At 43.7% G+C, this 21,948-nt stretch overlaps 1 protein-coding gene across 5 annotated transcripts in view; it reads right to left on the bottom strand.

Annotated features, from left to right (window-relative positions):
• The window catches only part of SH2D4A (SH2 domain containing 4A), a 70,931-nt gene extending 61,094 nt beyond the window's left edge, over positions 1-9,837 (bottom strand). For 2 of the 5 annotated variants that reach the window (XM_025447161.3, XM_049094909.1), the window contains exons 1-2: positions 9,700-9,837; positions 3,957-4,336 (exon numbers count right to left, since the gene is read on the bottom strand). In XM_025447161.3, the coding sequence (XP_025302946.1) occupies positions 3,957-4,137 (181 nt within the window). In that variant the 5' untranslated portion in view covers positions 4,138-4,336; positions 9,700-9,837. Of the gene's footprint in view, positions 1-3,956; positions 4,337-9,223; positions 9,438-9,535 lie in introns of those variants that run through there. The other 3 variants (XM_025447227.3, XM_025447354.3, XM_025447093.3) reach the window with 3 other exon arrangements.
• Positions 9,838-21,948: the final 12,111 nt, after the last annotated feature.

The raw sequence follows: 21,948 nt of genomic DNA, 5'->3' as shown, positions 1-21,948 counted from the left end.
TGATTTTAACAGAGAATGAGAGGCCTGGCAGTGGTGAGGAGGATTGAGCTGACACTGATGAGCTTGGCAGTATGGGTTTGAGCATTGCTGGCATATAGGTGGTGTTTAACCCTAAAAGGTAGAAGCAGGGGGTGCCTGGGTGGCTTGGTCCCTTGGGCATCTGACTCTTGATTTTGGCTTGGGTCATGACCTAGGGTCATAGTTATAGGATCAATCCCAGGTCCGGTTTCATACTGAGCATACTGCTTGCTTGGTATTCTCTCTCACCCTCTCCCTCTCCCCACCACACCCCCACTTCACCGCCCTGCCACTACTCACCATCTCTCTCTCAAAAAACAAAAACAAAAGGTAAAACCTAGGGTCTGTGGACCCCAGCATCTGTGAACAAGATTTAGGGAGAATGAACATTTAGAAACTATATTCAAAATGCGGTTTATGTGCATTTTCCTGATTGAAGCTCTCACTAAATTTTCAAAGGAGTCTAAGAGCCTCTCAACCCCACCTCCAGGTCACAAGCCACCAGTGCAGAGTGAGGCCCCCTAGGGGGAACATGGACATTCAGGGCTCAGGCAGAGATAAAAAAGAAACTATCATGGAGAGAGCACGAAACCCATGACATCGAGAAAGAGACCGAAAGAGGCAACTCTAAAGTCAGATGAGGGTGGAGTCTACTAGATCAGCACTGAGTCCCTCAGGGGAGGTCACTACAGTGGCTTCAGCTTTGGAAGTGAAGGGGAGGGAGGGGCTGCCATTGCAGGTGGCACAAACCAGTGGTTTATGGCCACTTCATGAAAAATGGAAGGCCCTCTAGCAGGGGCCTTGTTCACCAGGTAGCAATGGGACTGCAGCAAAGGTAGTCTCCCAGATGCAAGTCCATTTCCAGGTCCCATACAGCCCCTCCCACACCGCCCACGGCAAGCAGATGGCAGCCTACCGCTTAGGTTTCCAGCGCTTGAAGGCCCAATGAAACCAGTGCCAGGCAGCCCACTGCTGAGGAAAGGCCTCTACCGTTTGTTTTACCAGAAAGAGCTCACAGCACCAAGGCAGGGCCCTGACACAAGCACACGTGTTAGATGCGCATGAGGCACCTGCAGACAAGGGTAACGTCTTAGCTCCAGGCAAGCTGGCCATGCAGCCAGTTCGTGACCTCACTACTCGGGAAAGTCTGGCTCAGGGTCCAGCAGCCGTTGTCCTGGGCAAGCTAGTGAGTCCCAGTCTCACTCCCCTCCCTCTGTAACACGTGAGCAGTAAGTCAGCTTCAGGCTGGGCTGTCATCATTTAATGAGATCATATATTTAAGCACGGAGCTCAGCTCTGATACACCATCAGCTCGACGGTGCTACTTCACTCGTCTAGAGCCGCGCTGTCCAAACGTGAGCTACATCTGTAATTATACCTTTTCCAGTAGCCCCATTACAAGAGCAAAAGAAATAGATGAAATTAATTTTAATAAATTTTACATTATCCAAAAGATTATCACGTCAATATAAGATGAATATAAGACTATTAATGTGGTATTTTACATTATTCTTCCTATCAAGTCTCTGAAATCTGGTAGTTTACACTTGTCACATGCCTCAATCCAGACTATTCTCATTTCACGTCCTCAACAGCCACAAATGGGGCCTCCGGCTCTATGTCCTCCACAGGCCGAGGAGGCCATGATCCTCTACCTAAGAATCACATTTTCCCATTACATTTTGAAATGATTTTCTCATCTATTACTAAGTAAAATCCATATTTTTAATTGCATTTCAGCCCTTTCTACTTTAGCCATAGACTGCTAAAGGTTCCTGGTGTGCACAATATGCAAATGTTTTAGTGATGCTCCCTGAAAACTCACCAGAGTGGACCATATAGAGAAAAAAAAAATGACCAGATGACAATGAAAGAACTGCCAAGTGATGAGCTAAGCTGGTGCAAAGGAATGACGGGGAGGGAGGGCGTATGATATATTTAAAGAGCCAAGAAAAGGACAATCTCCAGAGCCTGGCTCAGAACTGCTAATAAAAAAGCAGCACTGTCAGCCCAGTATGAGTTGGAGGGGTGTAGGGGGTGTTGGCAGGGGGAGGCCATGAGCACCAGCCTCAAAGGATCAGAGGCACACAGTGAGATCTAAGCAAACAACAGCCAGGGCCTCGGTCAACAGCACAGATACACAGCTCTGGGGAGCACCAGCCATAACACTGCCTGGTACTAACTGTGGCTTTATCTTCAAAGGCAGAACATGAAGAAAGATGGAGAAGTACTGTCTTTTAGGGGAAGTCAGGAAAGAATCTCAAACCTTTTCTTTTTCTGTAGTCATGAGAGAACTAATCTAGTACAAAATGTATTTTTCCAAGTGTTAGATTTAAGGGAGTAACAAACTTTTGGCATGAAATATTGATAGAACGTTCACTGTGTATATTAACGTACTTTTTCAATGGCCATTTAATAGAATAATATAGATTTTCTAAGAGGTAGATTCAAAGTCTGCAAAAAAAAAAAAAAGAATTTAAGCAAGGAAATGAAATTACTATCTTAAGTAGTCACACTCATGTTTGCTTGGGTGCTGAGACCACTTCAGCAAACATGAGAAGCTCAGTTTTAGAAAGTGTCTGGGCCACCGACAATAGGGGCAGCAGCCCTTCACCTCTCCCTGGCCCCAAAGTCATCCGACATGTCAGTATGCCATCCTCGCGGTGAACAACGGTGCCCAAAGACATCCAGCTCTATCTGATGAGCTCTGACTCAGGGGTGCAGGAGATGTAGAAGCCAATTAAGAAATATAAAAGGGTCATGCTTCAGCTTGGACATGTTCTTACTAAAAAAAAAATTCTATTTAGGATCATAAAGGATACTGTGAAATCCAGTAAACCTGGGTATCTGCTGGTGGTGTGACTTTGCATATATTACTTAACTTCTCTGATTCTAAGTCTCTCCACCTATAAAACAGATGAGATCAACTTTGCAGAAATTTTGTGAAGATGAGACATAATATACATAAAAGTGTCTGATGAAACACATCCTTAATAAAAAGCTATTGCTATTGATAATAACCACAATAATCAATAAGATACTCAAATGTATTTCCACATCATTATAGAGGCTTAATGGGAAAGGTTTTAATTAAAGGCAATGTAAGATAAAGGTCCCTAAACTGACTTCCTTTTTGAGTCTGTCTACACCAGCGCACATTCATTTTCTCCCTCTTTGAAACCCCTAATGGTTAGATGGGCAAGAACTCCTTCCTCATGGTCTCAAAAGGCTCTCTCAAGCTACCAGGGTTTCCTTGCATCAGGAAGAAGTGTATCTGAGGGACGCCTGGGGGGGAGGGCTTCGGCCCAGGGCGTGATCCTGGGGTCCCAGGATCCAGTTCCACATTGGGCTCCCCACAAGGAGTCTGCTTCTCTCCCTGCCTGTGTCTCTGCCTCTGCCTCTGTGTCTCTCGTGAAGAAATAAAGAAATCTTTTTTTTTTTTAAATGTGTAGTATGACTTTTTCCCTCAACAGCAGTATTTGCATTTTAAGAGGGAGTTATCCTAAAAAAGACAATGCAAAGAAAATTATCTTAAAGTCTAAGAAATGTAAATGTTAATTGCTATAAACCTGCTGATACAATGCCTTTCTATGCTGGTTGTAGAATACTTGGCACCAGTGACAATACATGGGAGAGAAGCCCTTCCTCAAGACCCACTCCAAACAAACTGTACACTCACTTGTACTCCAGGTGAGTCTGGTTTCAAGTAAGAGATCTGCTTACAGCCACCCAAGCACATGATAATTGCTGTGCACGGATGGCTCTGTGTGCCTAAGTATGAACTTCAAGTTGATAAATAGCCCTGTTAGGATCTCAACAACACGTAGGGTTCATCTACCAAACTGGAACACACACCTGGCTTGCTTCTGGCGTGAACTGGTAACGCAAGCGGGAGCCCCTGTGCTAACACATCCAGGGGAGAGACCCGGTGAGCTCACCTTTCTTCGGCCTGGATGTCACTGGCAGGGACTCCTTTTTTTCCATTGCTACTTCTCTTTCTTTCCACCGGCGGATCTGTTCCTCCCTCATCTTGAAGAACAGGATCTGTTTCTGTTCTTCGCTGAGCTCTGCCAGCAGATCGGGATCTATGTACATTTCGGATAGTATCTGCTTCAGCATCTCTGCAGGTCGGGAGTCTTTTACACCTGTGGCAGAAGTTCTTGAAAATGCCCTCCAGGTGGCCTCCCCTGGGCTGGCACCCAGGGCACCCGCACACCTTCCCAGACTCTCAGCAATCCTAGTGACCCAGACGGTGACTCGGAGAGCTGGCCCCTGGCTCCTGGAACCACGGATACCGTCCACAAAGCTGTTCAGGAACCTGCAGAGAGCAATAGGAAAAAACAGGCAGTGTTCAAATGTGCAGACGCCAGGCAGGGGCAGGCTCATGAATCAAGCTTGGAGGAAATACAGTATCACTTTTCATTTCAGGTGAAAGGAGAAGAAAAGCCGAGGCATGCTTTGTTAAGAGTTTGTGTAACCTGTATCCCATAATTTCCAGATAGTATATCAAAAAAACAAAACAAATCCTAACTTTTTACAGGTCAGTCTCAGGGAAACAAAAAAAATTAACAGAGGTTTGGTCTTCTCCCAACTAAGCAAACATATTATTACCTTAGAGCCTAAGCACCAACTGGATGGCTGAGAAAAGAATAAAAGAAAAAAAAAAAGGCACAGGAAGAAATTAAAAGATTTTCTCTAAACAACTTATTTCAAAAGAAAATACTGTTTTTGAGATTTCACAGAATTATGTACCCCAAACCAAACCAAAACCGGGCCATGTTCAAGGAAGGAAAAAAAAGAAATAAAAGTCAGACAAGGCAATCTCCAGACAGCCCACCTGAACCATGAAAACAGTGTAGGAGCAGGAGAAAACATCCCTGTATATTCTTGAAGGTCACCAGGTTTTAAGTTTATCTGTCCCATATATTTAATTTACTAAAATCTGAATTTACGGACCAGAAAAACTGGGAGAATAAAGAGGTAACTAGGTTCATAATAAAGGCTCCTGATTTACTAAAGAGTTTCTTAGAGGCTCCTTTGGTAAGAAGCCACAGGCTCCAGCACTCACAAGTGCACTCACAGTGGTTGGGGGTGGGGATGGACGATTCCATTGAGGTTTCATGTAACTTATGCATTTCTACTTAGTTGATTTTTTTAAGACTTTTAATTTTTTTCAATATAATAAGATGCACAAAGAAGTTTACTTACTGCGACTTTTCAGGATCACCGGTGTTAAAGAAGTTGACTGGGAATTTGGTGCTCACAATGCCTCAGATAATCTCACCATCTAGCCATGCCTCTCAAATACCTCCTCTCGCCAACTAAGTGCAAATGCTCACAAGCTTCAGACTATCACTTAGTCATACACCCCCCCCCCCCCCCCCCCCCCCCCCCCCCCCCCCCCCGGCTCCTTGGCTCCTCTTCGGCCCTTCACCTTGTCATCCCCACAGACTCCCTGGGAGCTCCCCTGTAGCTTCCCTTCTCCTTCTTCTTCCCTGCAAAGCTGTTCCTTCATTTACACAAGCATGTTCAACAGATGGGACACCCCAGGATGTTTGCATACACAGCACATACTTAAATTCACTACCTATTCATTGTGTAGCTGGGACCTTTATTGAGGCTGGAACTATTCTTGCTAACTGCATCCTATAATCTCCTGCAGCTTTCAAACTACTGGAACTCAAATGGAACACAACATTAGAAAACTTTTAGGGGAGCCTGAGTGTCTCAGGAGGTTGAATGCCCGACTCTTGGTTTCTACTCAGGTCATGATCTCAGGGTCATGCACTGAAGGTGGAGCCTACTTAGGATCCTCTCTCTCCCTCTGCCCCTGGCCCCCACCTAAATTTTTTTTAAGGGAAAAAATTTAAAAACAAATAAAAGCAGTGTTTGACTCTAACTTGGTCTGCTGTGTCCCTCCAAAGTTCCCTTGCTTTGAAAGATGACCCTCAAAGTCTGTCACAAAGAATTGATATTCTGTAATTTTTTTTTGACTTTTGGGTTCCAACAAGCTCCTGGAGGGGCATGTCCAAAAAAATCCACACTAAAGGAGAATTTGCCAGAGGCTGAGCTCTGTCTTCCTAGGAACAACAGGAAGAGTCTGGCTCCCCAGCACACTTGACTCCAGGGCTCTGAGACAAAGTGGTAAAAAACAAGAGTACTCCTTGATGTTCCAATAGGTGTCCTTACATTGGCACATCCCATGACTGATGATTGACTTTCACAGAAATAAAACATGGTAGAAAAGGAAGAACCCAGCGAGGCCTGAGGTTCTGTTTTGTTCCCTATTTTGAATGGGGTGAATCTTAGCAACAGGGATAGCATGGCCTAAAACCTGGAACCCTGAAAGGGCCAAATTCACACTGTTCCCCTCTCCCCTGCCCACAGTACTCCCAACGATAAGAGCTTGCACGCACTGTGCCAGCCACTACCTCAAGCACCTTGAATGTATTAACTTATTATATTTTCACAGTTACCCTGGGGATCCCTACTGCCCTTTCACAGATGAAGAAGATGGAGAGTGGCAGAACTGGGCAGTCTGACTCTAAGTTGGCTCTACTGTCCTCCATTTGCACAACAGAGTTTCTCTATAAGCTCAGAATCAGCATATCATCAGGATATGGTACCATGTATGAAATTTCAGAATGAAGAACAGTAGGATCTTACAGCAATGTAAATGCTGACTTGAAGGTGTGTGACACACAATGCCTCTGAGGGGCAGAAGCCTCATCTAGGTAACTGTAGATAAGCTGAGGGGAGGTCAGGTATGAAAAAGACCTCCCCCAAGGAAGGAAGCAGGGAAATGTTACAGTGGCCCATGTGTGCATGTTTGCCGACTTGATTCACAGGTACTTCGTGTTCTCAGTTTCCCCTCTCACAGCCATCAGGAGTTGCACAAATGGTACAGCCTCTCACAGGTGTGAAGAGTTCCATGAGACACTCATGCTCTTTCACAGTTTTAATTTGAGTTTGTTTTGCCTTTTCTGGCAAACATGGATTTTTAGCATTAAACTTAACTGCTGGATCTCGAAGGAAAGACACTGGCTTCCCTGTGTCCTCAGTGGATACTCAGCTAGCACTTGCCTTGGAGTCAGGCAGATGAATAATATTCATGCCATTCTAAGGCTGTGAATTAACTCCTTCCTCCCTTACACTTTCAGAAGGAAAACTCAGCACAGGGTGATCACAGAACACCTAGCAAGGACCCCAGCATGAGCTTCTGAAGAGCTGTGTGCCCTTCAGCTGTCATTTCACTACTTTGTTTTCCCATTCGTGAAATGAGGAACTGCACCATACATCTTTGTAATGTGAAGACTATGTCATAGTCTATGTGAAGTTACAGACACAAGTGGAGGTAGGGTAGAGGAAACAGGAATGAGGAAACTAACCAGGGTTTTTCCCACTTTCAGTCCCTGAAAGGACAACCACTGACACTGATTCAAACTTTGAATGACTTTCCTCATCTAACACACTTGAGAGCAGCAAACTTCCAGTTATTCAAGATCCAATAAAAAGAAAAGCTAAGCTAACTCAGTTTTCTTCTCATATAGCACTTTACTTAAAAAAGGAAATGACAAGCAACAAGCCCAAATCTGCTATTTATTCCAAAACTAAATTTCTAAAGGGTGATAGGATCAGTTGTTTTCCAGGATAACATACATTTGGCCTGACTCTCACATCATCCATAGCCCTGTTCGACAAAATAAAAATTGTGTTTCTCATGATTCTAAGACCTTGGGGGGGGGGGGCAGGTAGATAAAGCCTAAATTATAGCAGTAATGTAATATAGACAGTAAAACTTTAATGGTAAGAATATAATTTAGAGCACCTGTGTGGTTCAGTCAGTTAAACATCCCATTCTTGGTTTGGCTCAAGTCAGGATCTCAGGGTAGTGGGATTGAGTCCTGCCTTTGGCTTGGCACTGACCATGGAGTCTGTCCCTGTCCCCCCTTTCCTCCCCCTACTGCCTCTCTCGCTCTCAAATAAATAAATAAATAATAAATAAATACAATCTTTTAAGAAAATGAATATAGTTTGAATATAGTTTGAATTGTACTTCTTTTAAAATGGCTGGCTATTTTCAGATTTTCATTTATCTTATTCAACTTCACTTAATAGAGTTTATCTGCAAAAGGGCTATTTTTTTTCTAAAGATTTTATTTGTTTATTCATGAGAGACAGAGACAGAGAGAGAGACACGTAGGCAGAGGGAGAAGCAGGCTTCCTGTGGGGAGCCGGATGAGGGACTCATTGGGGATCAGGACCTAAGTCCAAGGCAGACTCAACCACTGAGCCACCCAGGTGCCCCAAAAGGGCTATTTTTGAGGATAAAATGATTTACCAGAGGTGATAGCAATTTGGTAAGTTTTGTACATATGTGCCATTCTTCAGAAATGTGAAACGACTGTACAGATTTATCTAGGAAATTGCACTCATGGGCCAAATCTACGCCTGCATAGGACTTCCACGTGTTTATTCACTTTCTAAAGCTCCAAGTCGTTAGTATTCCGTCCGCAATCCGAAGCCTCTCAGGCGGGGGCCTGGCTGGCTCTGCGGGTAGGGCATGCGCAATCTTGATTTCCCTGTTCTGAGTTCGAGCGGGTGCTCGTGTTTACTTAAACAAACAAACAAAAAACCCTTTTAGGAGGTGAGGAGACTAAGATTAGAGAGAGGTGCCCTTGCTCCTGCGCCCTGCGCCCTGGGAAGGGAACGATACCGTTAAGGAAGCCTACAAACTGGCACCTGCGCGCCGGCTCTCGGTGCCCCCGCGAACCCGAGGGCCAGAGCGGGCAGGGGCGGGCAGGGCGCCCACCCGACTGGGAGGACCGAGGCTGGGCTGCCGTCCTGCGGGCGGGGCCCCGGGGAGCCGGCTGCCCCGCGGTCCCGGAAGGTCTGGGCGGCGGAGTTCCGCGCGGGCGCGGGCGCGGGCGCTCGTCGGCGGGGGCGGGAGCGCGGTGCCCGGCCGCGGAGGAGGCCCGGACCCACGGCAGGCACAGGCCCCGCGGGTGCTCCGGCGCTCCCGGCTCGCCCACCCCCGCCGGCCGCCTGGGCTTGGTGACGCGCCCGCGCCCCTCCCGGTGCCCCAGAAGTGCTCGCCTTCCCCCTGGGGCCGGCGCCCGCGCACCCCGGGCCCCCAGCGCCTCCCGCGCCCCCACCCGCACGGTCCCGCGTTCTGCCCCCTGGCCCCGCAGCCCCCCGCACCTACCGGGCGGGGCCCGCGCTCCCCAGCAGGTGGCCCCGGGCCACGCGGCGTCCAGCGGGGCCGAGACGGAGGGAAGGCGGCTCAAACCCTCGGCCTCGCTTGTGCAAACAGTGTCCCTGCGCGCCCGCCCGCCCGCGCTGCCCCACCCGCGGCCCGCGTGCCCCAGCGGCTGACTGGGTGCTCGCGGCCCCACCCGGGCCCCTGGACGCGCTCCAGGCCCAGGCGTCGGCGCGGCCTGCTGCCCCAGGGGACCCCCGCACCCCGGGCACCCGGCCCCGAGCTGCCGCGTGTGGGGGCCAGGCCGCCGCCCCCCACCTGCAGCCCGCCGAGGCCGCCGCGCCCTCTCGGCCGCGGGACGCAGCGGTGTCAGCGGCCCGGGCCTGCTCCGCCGCGGGGCTCAAGGGCTCCTGCAAGCCCGGGCCTGCGGAGGCGGGAGGCCTCGGTCACACGGACAGCCCCAGCAGGCCGAGTCAGCTCACCTCCCGGGTCGCCTCCCGACTCCCGGAGCTTACTCTACCCGCCCCGCCCCCGTTTGTTGACATTAAAGTCATTTATCAGACACTCGGGCACTTGTCAGCACAGGCCACAAAGCTTTGTAGGGCAGAATCAAGGAGGCGAAAGGCTGGAAAGATGCAGGCTGCAAACAACAGACACGGAGGGAAAAATGAAAGAACTCTGGAGAAAGGAAAGAAGGTAAAGGAATCTTGTGAATAGCAGCAAGAACAGGTTGGGGTGGTGCCGGAAGGGAGGAGCTGACGGAGTACAGGAAAGTTGGGCAGAAGCGAGTAGAAACGTTGCAGGGCATTTTCCATTGTGCAGGAGCGTTGGGAATGTGCGCGGAGAAATAGCCTGCTCTGGGGAACCCCACCCTGCGCATGGTGGGGAGGAGTCAAGAACACTGAGCCTTCTCTAGTCCTCTCCACAGCCCACCTGATACATTCAGGGGTCTGATTGGCTTCCTTCAAAAGTGAAACTTTCTTCTTCCTAACTTCTCTAGACCTCAGAAGTTACTCAAAGTTAGAAAGAGCCTTGGGGGCAGAGAGAAGTCCTTGAGAACCTATTTAGGAACCATTCTAGGGATCACATCAGGGGAGAATTTCTGGTTTACTTTTGGTTCCCACTGCTTATTAAATGAATGGCCTGTGACTGCATTTGGCTGGATTGTCTCTTGCCCCTGGGTAGCGGCTGTGGCCAGCTGAAAATGAATCCTCCCATTTCATGGATCCAGCAGTTGAAGAACTAACAGGTGGTTCATCAGTCAGTAAAATTTTCCTACAACGGACACTGGTTGCAGCGGATGACCTTCCCCGACGCTCAAGTTCATGTGCTGATAAGTCTTTCTTTATAAGAGTACTCCCACTTGGCCACTAACCTGTCTGTACTTCGGTTTTCCCTTCTGGATAATAACAACGCCTACCTCATGAAGTTGTTGTGAAGGTTAAATGAGATGATATATGTAATGTGCTTAGAATAGTTCGTGGACTGGTGAATGTACAAATACATTAGCTTATACTATTTCACATCACATACTGCAGTTTCAAGTTATAACTTCATACTCAGACCTTGGATTTTGCCTTGTGTGGTACCTAGACTCCATGTTAACCTCAGTGATCCATCCCCACCTCCTCAGTATGTCACTTCTGAGATTAGGTTGTAAAAGACGTGAGCACATGCCTGGCTGGGCATCCAGCACTGGTCTTTGAGGCACGACTGTGAGAACACCAGCCTCAAATTTGTAGTGCACGTTCTGGCCCACCAGCAGCCTGGGTGACTGCTAAGTGTTCTCCATGCAAGCAGTGGGCAGAGCCGCTAACCCTGTGAACAAGATGGGAGATGCTGAAGCAGGCAAGAAGATCTTTATTTAAAAATGTGGGGGCACCTGGGTGGCTCAGTCGGTTAAATGTGTGCCTTCCACTCAGTGGTGATCAGGGTTCTGGGATCCAGCCACACATGGAGCTCCCTGCTCAGTGAGGAGTCTGCTTCTCTCTCTCTCTCTGCCTGCCGCTCCCTCTGCTTGTGCTCTCTCTCTCAAATAAATAAATAAAATCTTCTTCTTTTTTTTTTTAAATGTACTCAGTGCCACACAGTGGAAAAAAGTGGAAAACACAAGACTGGTCCAAATCCCTGGGCCTTTTGAGATGAAAAACAGGACAAGCACTAGGATTTTCTTATTCCAGTGCTATCAAAAACAAAGGGGTTATCTGTGGAGAGGAAACTCTGATGGAATATTTGGAGAACCCAAAGAAACATATCCCTGGTCTTTGCTGGTCTTAAAAAGTGGAGTGAAAGAGAAGATCCTACTCTATATTTGAAACAGGCAACATCTTCATAAAATGCTCTTGCAACTTAAAAAATATTAGTTCTAAGTCAAAACTTTCTAATTTCAAATATTGCATGTTTAAAGAAGTCATTTTTGATCTTACTTGATCAGCCTGTAATAAGTTTAACATTTAAAAATAAGAGTTGAAATTAACAAAATAAATAAAAATAATTTTTTTAAAAAAACCTTGTAGCTTGTCTTGGTTTCTCTCTCTCTCTCTTTCTCTCTCTCTCTCTTTCTCTCTTTCTCTTTCATCTTTCACTCTAAAGGAAGTCAACTGCTCCGTCATGAGCAAACCTTTGGGGAGGAATTGAGGACTCCTGCCAACAGCCACAGAATCAATTTGGAAGTGAATCCTCCAGCCCTAGTCAAGCCTTTGGGTGGCTGCAGCATTGGCTTATAGCTTCGGTACAAATTCATGCAACCACCTAATTAAGCCACTCTCCAATTCCTAATCAACAACACTGAGGTAGTAAATTTGTGCTATATGAAGCTACTAAGTTTGAGGAAATTTGTTACATGGCAATGCATAACTAATATATACCTCCTCATTAGTCTTGTTTCTAAGCCAGTTTTAGATAGCTTTTGTGTACAGAAAATTTCATATACTGGATAACTTCTGTAAATGCAGATCCAAAGACCTCACCTCAGAGCTAGGGAATATAATGTCTGTGAGGCCCAGGCAATAAGCACTCCAAGTGATTAGATCAAAAATGGGGTTACAGATCATGCTTTCAGAAATTCTGCTCCAGACTCTCCTGAATGCAGTTGCCAAAGTCATCTTTTTTAAACATTAACTCTAATCCTTCATATTTGGTTGCTAAAAATCCTTTGATGACCACTCCTTCTTGTTTCAAGTAAGACGAAACCTCCTGTCAGCTTTCAAGGACGAGGGCAGCCTAGTATTCATCTTCCTCAGCTTTATCATCTCCCTAATACAGACCCTGCATTCAGATAATCTGGTATTTTCCTGGCTCTTAAACCTACACAAGCTCTGCAGCTTCACACTGTAGCATTTGTCTAAAATGTCTTGCCCCAGGGTCCTGGGATGGCTCAATCAGTTAAGCATCTAAATCTTGAATTCAGCTTGGGTCTTGATCTTATGGTCGTGAGTTTGAGCCCCATGTTGGGCTCCACCCTGGGTGTGAAGCCCACCTTAATTAATTAATTAATTAATTAATTGAAATGCCTTGCCCTATAACTTGGCTTATGAAAATTCTACCTATTCTTCAAGCATTAATCTTTAGGAATCCTTTCTTGTCTCTTTTGTCCTCAGCCGGAAGCAATCCCTGCCTCTTCTATATTTCTAGTGCTTATATCACAAGTTAGCATTTAACACATTCAAGAACCAGTTAGTGAACTCTTGCTAAGTGCTGGGCCCTGTGGTGACATTGGAGGATGGCAGAGAGCAGACAGCCAGGGCTCCTGCTGCATGCGTAGCTGTATATGTTTTATGTCTCTTTGATCGTAAACATCTTGATCACAAAGACTAATCCTATGCAAGTTTGAGTCTTACCCACACGCAGGCACACAGTAGGTATTCAATGCGTGTCAGCTGGATGGGTGTTGACAGCCCAAATGAATTTTAGGGTGTACACAAATACCCTCAGCAGTCACTCAGTGTGGAGCCTGGCAACTCATCTTGTTTCTCTCCTGCTTTCCCTGCCATCCTTCTTGTCTTGTGCCTCTTTCCTGTATTTGTGAATATCTCCCTTTTCCTCCTTTTATTTCTGTAGTTCTTTTTCTATCCTCTTAATTTTGTCCTCCTTATCTTCTACCACCTTCCTTTTGGTTTCCTCTCTCCTATCACCCAGTATTTTCTCTTTCAATTGGCACAATTGAAATTAAATTAATTTCACAAGTAGACAATTAAAATGTTACAGATTCTAAAAAACATCAAGTGGCTCTGTTCTTTACTCATGAGGCCCTCCCTTACTTTTCCTCCCTTTGGGCCAGTGCTCTTACTGGCCTAGGATGCCCTGTGAGGAGAACTGCTGCCTTCACATGCTGGCAGCACATCTGATAGGTGGGAGGTCTGGACGACTAGGCCTTGGCAGGGCACAGGTGCTGAGCATCTACTGTTGGCTGGCCCCTTGGCATGTGGAGACATGTACTACGCGTGTCACCAGCACATGTGTTCAGGAGCGCCCCAAGGCCCATCCAGGGCCAGTGCTCCAAGAGAAAAGCTAAATATCTATTTACTATATGCTAATTTTTTAAATTTGTCATTTATTTGTAGTAATGGATACCATGAAACAAATAGCCTACATTCTTTTTTTTTTACAAAAATGAGAGACTTTAAAAAAAAAAAGATTTTATTTTTTTGACAGAGAGGGACAGAGAACACAAGCAGGGGAGTGGCAGGCAGAGGCAGGACCCTGGGATCATGACCTGAGCTGTAGGCAGACGCTTGAGCAACTGAGCTACCCAGGCGTTCCTTTTTTTTTTTTTTTTTTCTTCTTTATCTCTCTCATTCTTTTTTTTTTTTTTTTTTTTTTTTTTTTTTTTGGTGAAACACAGAATGTCTTATCAGAAACTCAGAGCATAGATTTTGAGGAAATAAGTTCATAAAGGTAATTCAGGGAAAACACTGAAATTAGAATATTTTAAAGATGAAAGTAAACACCAATAATTTATATTTATGAAAATGAATAAAATAAAGCCCTCATAGAGCCATAAAGGAATGAGAATAGTTCAAAATTAAACATAACTGCTGGCAGAAAACTGAAATAGCACACTTTCAATACATTTTTTTATGATTGGTAACTTAACAGATTTATTTTGAGATTTGATCAAGTTCTAGTAAAGTTGAAACATTTTAGTATTTTTCTTTCACATCTACTTCACATTCACTGTGGGGCAAATGTATGACTTTAAGAATTAAAAATGTGGGGGCCCCTGGTTGGCTCAGTGGTTGAGTGTCTGCCTTCTGCTCAGGTCGTGATCCTGGGGTCCTGGGATCGAGTCCTGCATCTGGCTTCCTGCAGGGAGCCTGCTTCTCCGTCTACCCTCTGCTCATGTTCTCTCTTCACTCTCTCTCTCTCAAATAAAAGAAAAATCTTAAAAAAAGAAAAAAGACATTATGTGTTCCATATATCTCTGTAATGTAGTGGTAAGCAGACTGTGGCTCAGAAGAACTGCTCATCTGAGGCTTGGGGATAGAACTGGACAACTTACACCCCAAGTGATGTGGGACATCTGAGAACAGCCTGTGTTAACCCATGCTCTCTTACAGGTTGAAGCTCTGAAGAAAGCTTTTCTCTTTCCTGAGAAAGGAGCAGAAACCAGCTTCGACCAGTACGGTGATGTTCCCTGAACCTTCCCACGAGCTCTGAGTACATCACCTAATGCTAACAAAACCAAAGTCTCATCCCTTCCTTGGACCAGATTCAGAACCAGGTCTTGATTTCCTGACATCGCTCATCTTGCGATGTTTGCAAAAAGTACACAAACTCTTTTTAGTTTTATAAGAATTCGCTGCCTGGGAGCACAGAAGTAGTCTCGAGCATGTATTAAAGTAACCTTGGGAGGTTTAATATTTGTCCCTTTCCCCCTCTCCCAAGGGGCTCCTATTTGATTGGAATGGGATAGCACACAGGCATCAACATTTTGTTCAAAGCATCCCAGGAGATCCTAATGTGTTGCCAAGGCTGAGAACCACCAAAATATTTGGAAACAAACTTAATTGGCTATGGTTTTTGAAGGAGCAGTGGTGGCAGTCCCTAGACTTTATGAAAACAGAGACGTCTGGGTGGCTTAGCGGTTGGGCATCTGCCTTTGGATCAAGGCTTGATCCTGGAGTCCCGGGATCGAGTCCCACATTGGGCTTCCTGCATGGAGTCTGCTTCTCCCTCTGCCTGTGTCTTTGCTCTCTCTCTCTCTCTCTCTCTCTCATGAATAAATAAATAAATAAATAAATAAAATAAATAAATTTTTTTCTTTGAAAAAAAAAAAAAGACTTTACGAAAACAGCCATGAAGCTAGATATTCATGTCTTGGGTTCCTTTCTTAATATAAGTCCCACCACCTTCTCTGGAAATGAATGTTACACCAAACCCAGTTATTTAAATACAACGAAACAGGTGACAGCGTCTGGCTCATCATGGCTGCTTCAATATATCTAACTTTTGCTTCTTTCCTTCCTTTCACTGCTCCTGGTTATGAAAGCCAGATGTTCTCTCTGGCCTTCCAGTTGAGGAAAGCACTTTCCTCTCTAGACCAGAGGCTGCCCCCCACAGCAGGGCTCCAATGTGTGGTCACGTCCTTCTTTCCTGGAGGTAGCTCCAGTTCTGCCCCCAGCAAGTCTTGCCTTCTCCACCAAACCAGTTCCCTCCATTGTACTGTTTGCCTGAGGACTTTTCTCTAACTAGAAATTGGAGTTCATTCCACCCATGGGTAAGAGAACATACTTTGCCTCTTCCTCTAAGGATATGTTTAAATAAGAGCCAGCTTATGGCCACAGTAGTGAGTGCTATCATTTAGTTTATGACAGAAACTTGGTTTTTATTGGCATGTTAATGTTTTAATGACAAGGCATTTTGTGCAATATCTAGCATAGTAGAAGGTTATGGCCAATAAATGACAGATCATGCTATACAAAAGAGAAATATGAAAGAGGGAAGACTTTCCCTTGTGGAGTCTCTACCCACATAGAATGTATATAACCACACTTGCCAACCCTCATTGGGATTAAACACTACATATTTATGAGTTCTCATTAAAAGACTATAAACCATACAATGTTTGGGACCAGAAGGAATCTGAACATCACCTGGACCCCATTCTGCCACTGAAAGAAATGAGGCAAAAACAATTTTAATAATTACAGAACTAGCTGATCAGAGGCATATCCAGAATTTCAAAAGACTGACACATAATCTTTGCAGAGTTCTTATACTATGCTAGATTAACTAGTTCATTTGCCTTACTGAACTCAGGAAAGTGAGAGTTCACCACATCCTGTGATTCTCTCCTAACATAAAGCACCCCTGTGTGTGGAGAGGCATACAGGAACTGCCCTCAGGCTGCACTGGTTCTTGGCCAGCAACTGGTGCACAGGATCACTCCAGCCTCCACTCCCAGCACTGGGCTCACAGGACAAGACCTGCAGATAACATGCTACACTTTCAAGCCCCCTCTGGAGGAAACAAAGCTGAGGCTGAGACCCTGTTAAGTATAACATGCAGGTATTGATGAAACAACAAATTCATTCTGAATGTTAGGTTCTGACCAAAGGAGGAAGCATAAGGAGAAGGAAGGGATAAATTGAGAAGGAATAGAGGAATCAATACCAAAAGAATCAAGAGAATGGAAGTGAATTTGAACATAATTTGGTTGATTTCTTAAGTGAGCTTTCCTTGGTGCTTTCCTTTGGAGCTTCAAATTCACACTTTTTTCTTGTAGGGGAGTGGCTCACACAGCAGAGAAAGCAAGAGTGCATTTGGCTTCCAGATTTTGAAGAATCCTTAATGGAGGAAGAATTTCTGGCCAGTATTGGACATGAAAGCATGATGTGTGTGTGTGTGTGTGTGTGTGTGTGTGTGTGTGTTTATTTATTGAGTGCTTTTCATGGTCCAGTTATTTTTTTAAATTGAAGTCTAATTGACATGTATCACTATGTTAGTTTCAGGTGTACAACATAATGATTCAATATATGTATACATTATAAAGTGATCATCACAATACTATCTAGCTACCTACCGTCCATCCTCATATAGTTACAAAAAGTTTTTTTCTTGTGGTAAAAATTGTCAAGATTACCCTTAGAAACTTTGAAATATGTGATACAATATTACTGACTAGTCACCACACTGTGTATTCCATCTTCATGACTTCATTTTATAACTGGAAATTTGTACCCCTTGACCCCCTTCACCCATTTTACCTGGCCCCCAACTTGCCTCCCCTCTGCCAACCACCAATCTGTGAGTTTTGTTTTGATAGATTCCACAATTAAGTGAAATAATATGGTATTTATCTATCTCTGACTTCTTTTGCTTAACATAATACCCTCAAAGTCCATCCATGTTGCAAATGGCACGATTTCATTCCTTTTTGTGGCTGAGTAGTATTCCACTGTAGATGGACAGGTAGACAGATAAACAGACCCACCACAATTCCTTTATCCATTCATCCATTGGTAGACTCTTAGATTGTTCCCATATCTTGATTATTGTAAATAATGCTGCAATGAACATGGGGGTGCAAATATCTTTTTGAGCTAGTGTTTTCATTTTCTTTAGATAAATACCCAGAAGTGGAATTGCTGGATCATATGGTAGTTGATTTTTGATTTTTTGAGAAAGTTCTATATTGTTTTCCATAGTGATTTCACCAATTCACATTACCACTGAGAGTACACAAGGATTCCCTACCCTAGATGTCCTCAATACTTGTTATTTCTTGTCTTTTTGATAATGGCTATTCTGACAGGTGTCTGATAGTTGTGGTTTTAATTTGCGTTTCTCTGATGATTAAAGAAGTTGAGCATCTCTTCATGTGCCTGTAGGTCCTTTGTATGTCTTCTTTGGAAAAATGTCTATTCAGATCCTTTGTCCATTTTTTTGGTTGAATTGTTTTTATTGTTGTTATTGAGTTGTGTGAGTTCTTCACATATTTTGGATATTAACCTTTTATCAGATATATGGTTTACAAATATCTTCTCCCATTCAGTAGGTTGCACTTTAATTTTGTTGATAGTTTCTTTCACTGTGCAGAAGCTTTTTAATTTGATATAGTCCCATTTGTTTATTTTTTTGCTTTGTTGCTGTTGCCTCTGGAGTCGGATCAAAAAAATATTGCCAAGATACTGTCAAAGAGCTTAGTACTTGTTTTCTTCTAGGAGTTTTATGGTTTATGGTCTTTCATTCAGGTTTTTAATCTATTTTTTTGGGGGGCTGTGATAGAATCCGTTTTCTTTTATTTATGGTAATACTCTGAGAAAGTGAAATAACAAAATTATTTAAATAAGGAAATCTATTCTATTTGGAATTACAGGAATAATGAAGAAACATAGATGCTTTTGTTCCAGTCATAATAAATTTTGTACTCGCTAATGTGTTTTGACATTTAAGCTATTAAAAAAGATGCAACAAAGAAACATTAACCGACCTCTTTTTAACTAAAAGCCAAAGAGAATGGAATCAGCTTGTCATCAATGTTTCAATACTTACTGATTGGGTTTATAAAGCTTGTTTATTTTTTATTTTTTTTAAAGCTTGTTTAATATCAAACATTTTTTTTTTCAAAATTAGTATTAGTGAAAGAATAAACAGTAGTAAAGTTCTTCCTTATGGACAAAAGCTTCCTGGAACATTAAAGATCCCAGCCATACCCACCTCACACAAAACACTATGAAAAAGCAGAACCAACCATTTGTTAATTCTTAGCATTTTCCCATCTTGGAGCATGCAAAAGCAAGATTGCCTTTCTTGACACTACTAATCTATATCTATGTATATATCTATGTTTTTTAAAGTTTATTTTTTATTGTAACTCACATTTGAATCTTTAAACAACTATCTATGAAGGAGGAAGGTGGATAGACCACTGACAATACTTGTTTCTTCTTAGCCACAGGAACAAAGGCAGAGTTCAGACCGGGCCTCTGAGGGTAAGGCTCCTGACCCAAACCGACCCCCCTGCACTGGGTTCCTAATCACAAAAATTACACTGTTTTGGTAACAGGTTCCTGGACAGTCTCCTGACCTATTTCCAGGGACTGCATGGCTTCATCCAGGCTGCTCATCACTGCGGTGGAGAGGAAATCATCAGAATGAACATTTTCTCTTTCAAAAGACTTCATGGTTTCTAGGCTGAACATCATTGTGCCTCCATAGCGTTTCCCTCGGGGCTTCGCCACCAAGATGCGAATCAGCCTTTTGGCGCCTCCCCATGATGAGGATCTCAACCTTGCCCTCGGAGTTGGGCTCTCTCATCTGGAGCAGGACCTTGAACTCCCGTTCAAACCCCGGGACGAGGGCTCTGCTTGGTCCGAAAATCTTCTCCAGCAGACGGGCATCCACATGAAGCACGGATGGCTTCAGAAAGTGCTTAAACCTACACCAGTACCGTTGAGTGTGGACAAGGAGCCAGTTCTTGGAGAGAGAATACTTCTTGCTGGCTCCTGAGCCGTGCGATCGGTGCAGGGTCTTCATCACGAAGGGCGCCACTGCTGTACCCTGGACGGAATCCGCAGGAAGAGACCGTTTTTAATCTATTTTGAATTAATTTTTGTGTATGGTATAAGAAAGTGGTCAATTCTTTTGCACGTGGCTGTCCAGTTTTCCCAACACCGTTTATTAAAGAGACTCTCCTTTCCCCATTATATATTCTTGCCTCTTTTGTCACAAATTAATTAACCATATGCATATGGACTCTCTACTTCATTCATCTGTGTGTCTGTTTTTATGCCAATACCATATTGTCTTGATTACTACAGCTTTGTAATATAGTCTGAAATCCAGAAGTGTGATGTCTCCTGCTTTGTTCTTCTTTCTCATGATGCCTTGGCTATTCTGGATCTTTTGTGGTTCCATACAAATTTTAGGACTGTTTGTTCTATTTCTGTGAAAAATGACTTTGGAATTTTGTTAAAAATTGCACTGAATCTGTAGATTGTTTTGGATAATGTGGCTATCTTGACACAAGGATTTTTTTTTAACACTATTGATACTTCCAGTTCATGAGCATGGCATATCATTTTTTTGTGTCTTCTTTAGTTTCTTTCATAAATGTCTTACAGTTTTTAGTGTACAGGGTTTTGACTTCTTGGTTAAACTTATTTCTAGGTATTTTATTCTTTTGTTTTTTTTTTTAAGATTTATTTATTTATTTATTTATTCATGAGAAACACAGAGAGAGAGAGAGAGAGAGGGAGAGAGAGGCAGAGACACAGGCAGAAGGAGAAGCAGGCTCCATGCAAGGAGCCTGATGTGGGACTCCATCCCAGGTCTCCAGGATCACACCCTGGGCTGCAGGCGGCGCTAAACCGCTGTGCCACCGGGGCTGCCCTATTTTATTCTTTTGATACAATTGTAAATGAGATTGTTTTCTTAATTTATCTTTCTGATAGTTCACTGTTAGTATATAAAAACACAACAGATTTTTGTGCAAGCATATCTCACAGATATTGCAGGTTCAGTTCCAGACCACCACAATAAAGTAAATATCACAATAAAGCAATCCAAATAATTTTTTTATTTTCCAGTGCATGCATATATAAAGTTCTGTTTATAACATACTGTACTCTATTTAAAGTCTGCAATAACATCATGTCTAAAAAAACAAGGTACATACCTTTTTAAAAAAAAGATTTTATTTATTTATTCATAAGAGACACACAGAGAGGCAGAGACATAGGCAGAGGGAGAAGCAGGCTCCCTGTGAGGAGCCCAATGCAGGACTCCATCCCAGGATCCTGGGATCATGACCTGAGCCGAAGGCAGATGCTCAACTGTTGAGCCACCCAGGCATCCCAAACAAGATATATACCTTAATTAAAAATGCTTTATTGCTAAAATATGCTAAATATCATTAGAACTTTCAGTGAATAGAAATCTTTTTGATGTTAGAGGGTCTTGCCTTGATGGTGATGGCTGCTAGATGAGGTTAGTAGTTGCTAAAAGTTGGGGTTGCTATGACAATTTAAAACAGGACAACAATGTAGTTTGCCACATAGATCGATTCTTCCTTTCACTGGAACATTTAGAGGCTATTGTAGGGTTATTAACTGGTCTAATTTCAGTATTATTGTGTCTCTGGGAATAGTAAGGCAAAGGAAAGAGAGAGAAGCAGAATAGTCAGTTGATAAAGCAGTCAAAACACACACATTTATTGATTAAGTTTGCTGTTTTATATGGATGTGGTTCATAGTGCCCTCAAAAAATTGCAACAATAACATCAAATATCACTAATCAGAGATCACCATAACAAATATGATGAAAGTGATAAAGTTTGAAATATTGTAAGCATTGCCAAAATGTGACACAGATTGGAAGTGAGCAAATTCCATTTAAAAAATGGTGCCAAGGGGATCCCTGGGTGGCTCAGTGGTTTAGCACCTGCCTTTGGCTCAGGGCGTGATCCTGGAGCCTCGGGATCGAGTCCCACGTTGGGCTCCCTGCATGGAGCCTGCTTCTCCCTCTGCCTGTGTCTCTGCCTCTCTCTCTCTCTGTCTATCATGAATAAATAAATAAAATCTTTAAAAAAAAAATGGTGCCGATAGACTTGGTTGAGGTAGGCTTGCGGCAGAACTTAAATTTGTGAAAAACACAATATCTGTTAAGTGCAATAAAACAAGGTATGCCTGTATGTTGATTTTTATACCCTGCAAATTTACTGAATTTTTTTTTTATAGTTCTAGCAGTTTTTTTGTAGACTCTTCAGGGTTTTTCTCTATATAAAATCA

This window comes from Canis lupus, chromosome 16 (genome assembly GCF_003254725.2).
Source record: "Canis lupus dingo isolate Sandy chromosome 16, ASM325472v2, whole genome shotgun sequence".
Taxonomy (NCBI): Eukaryota; Metazoa; Chordata; class Mammalia; order Carnivora; family Canidae; genus Canis; species Canis lupus.
This window is presented reverse-complemented; position numbering and strand designations above follow the sequence as displayed.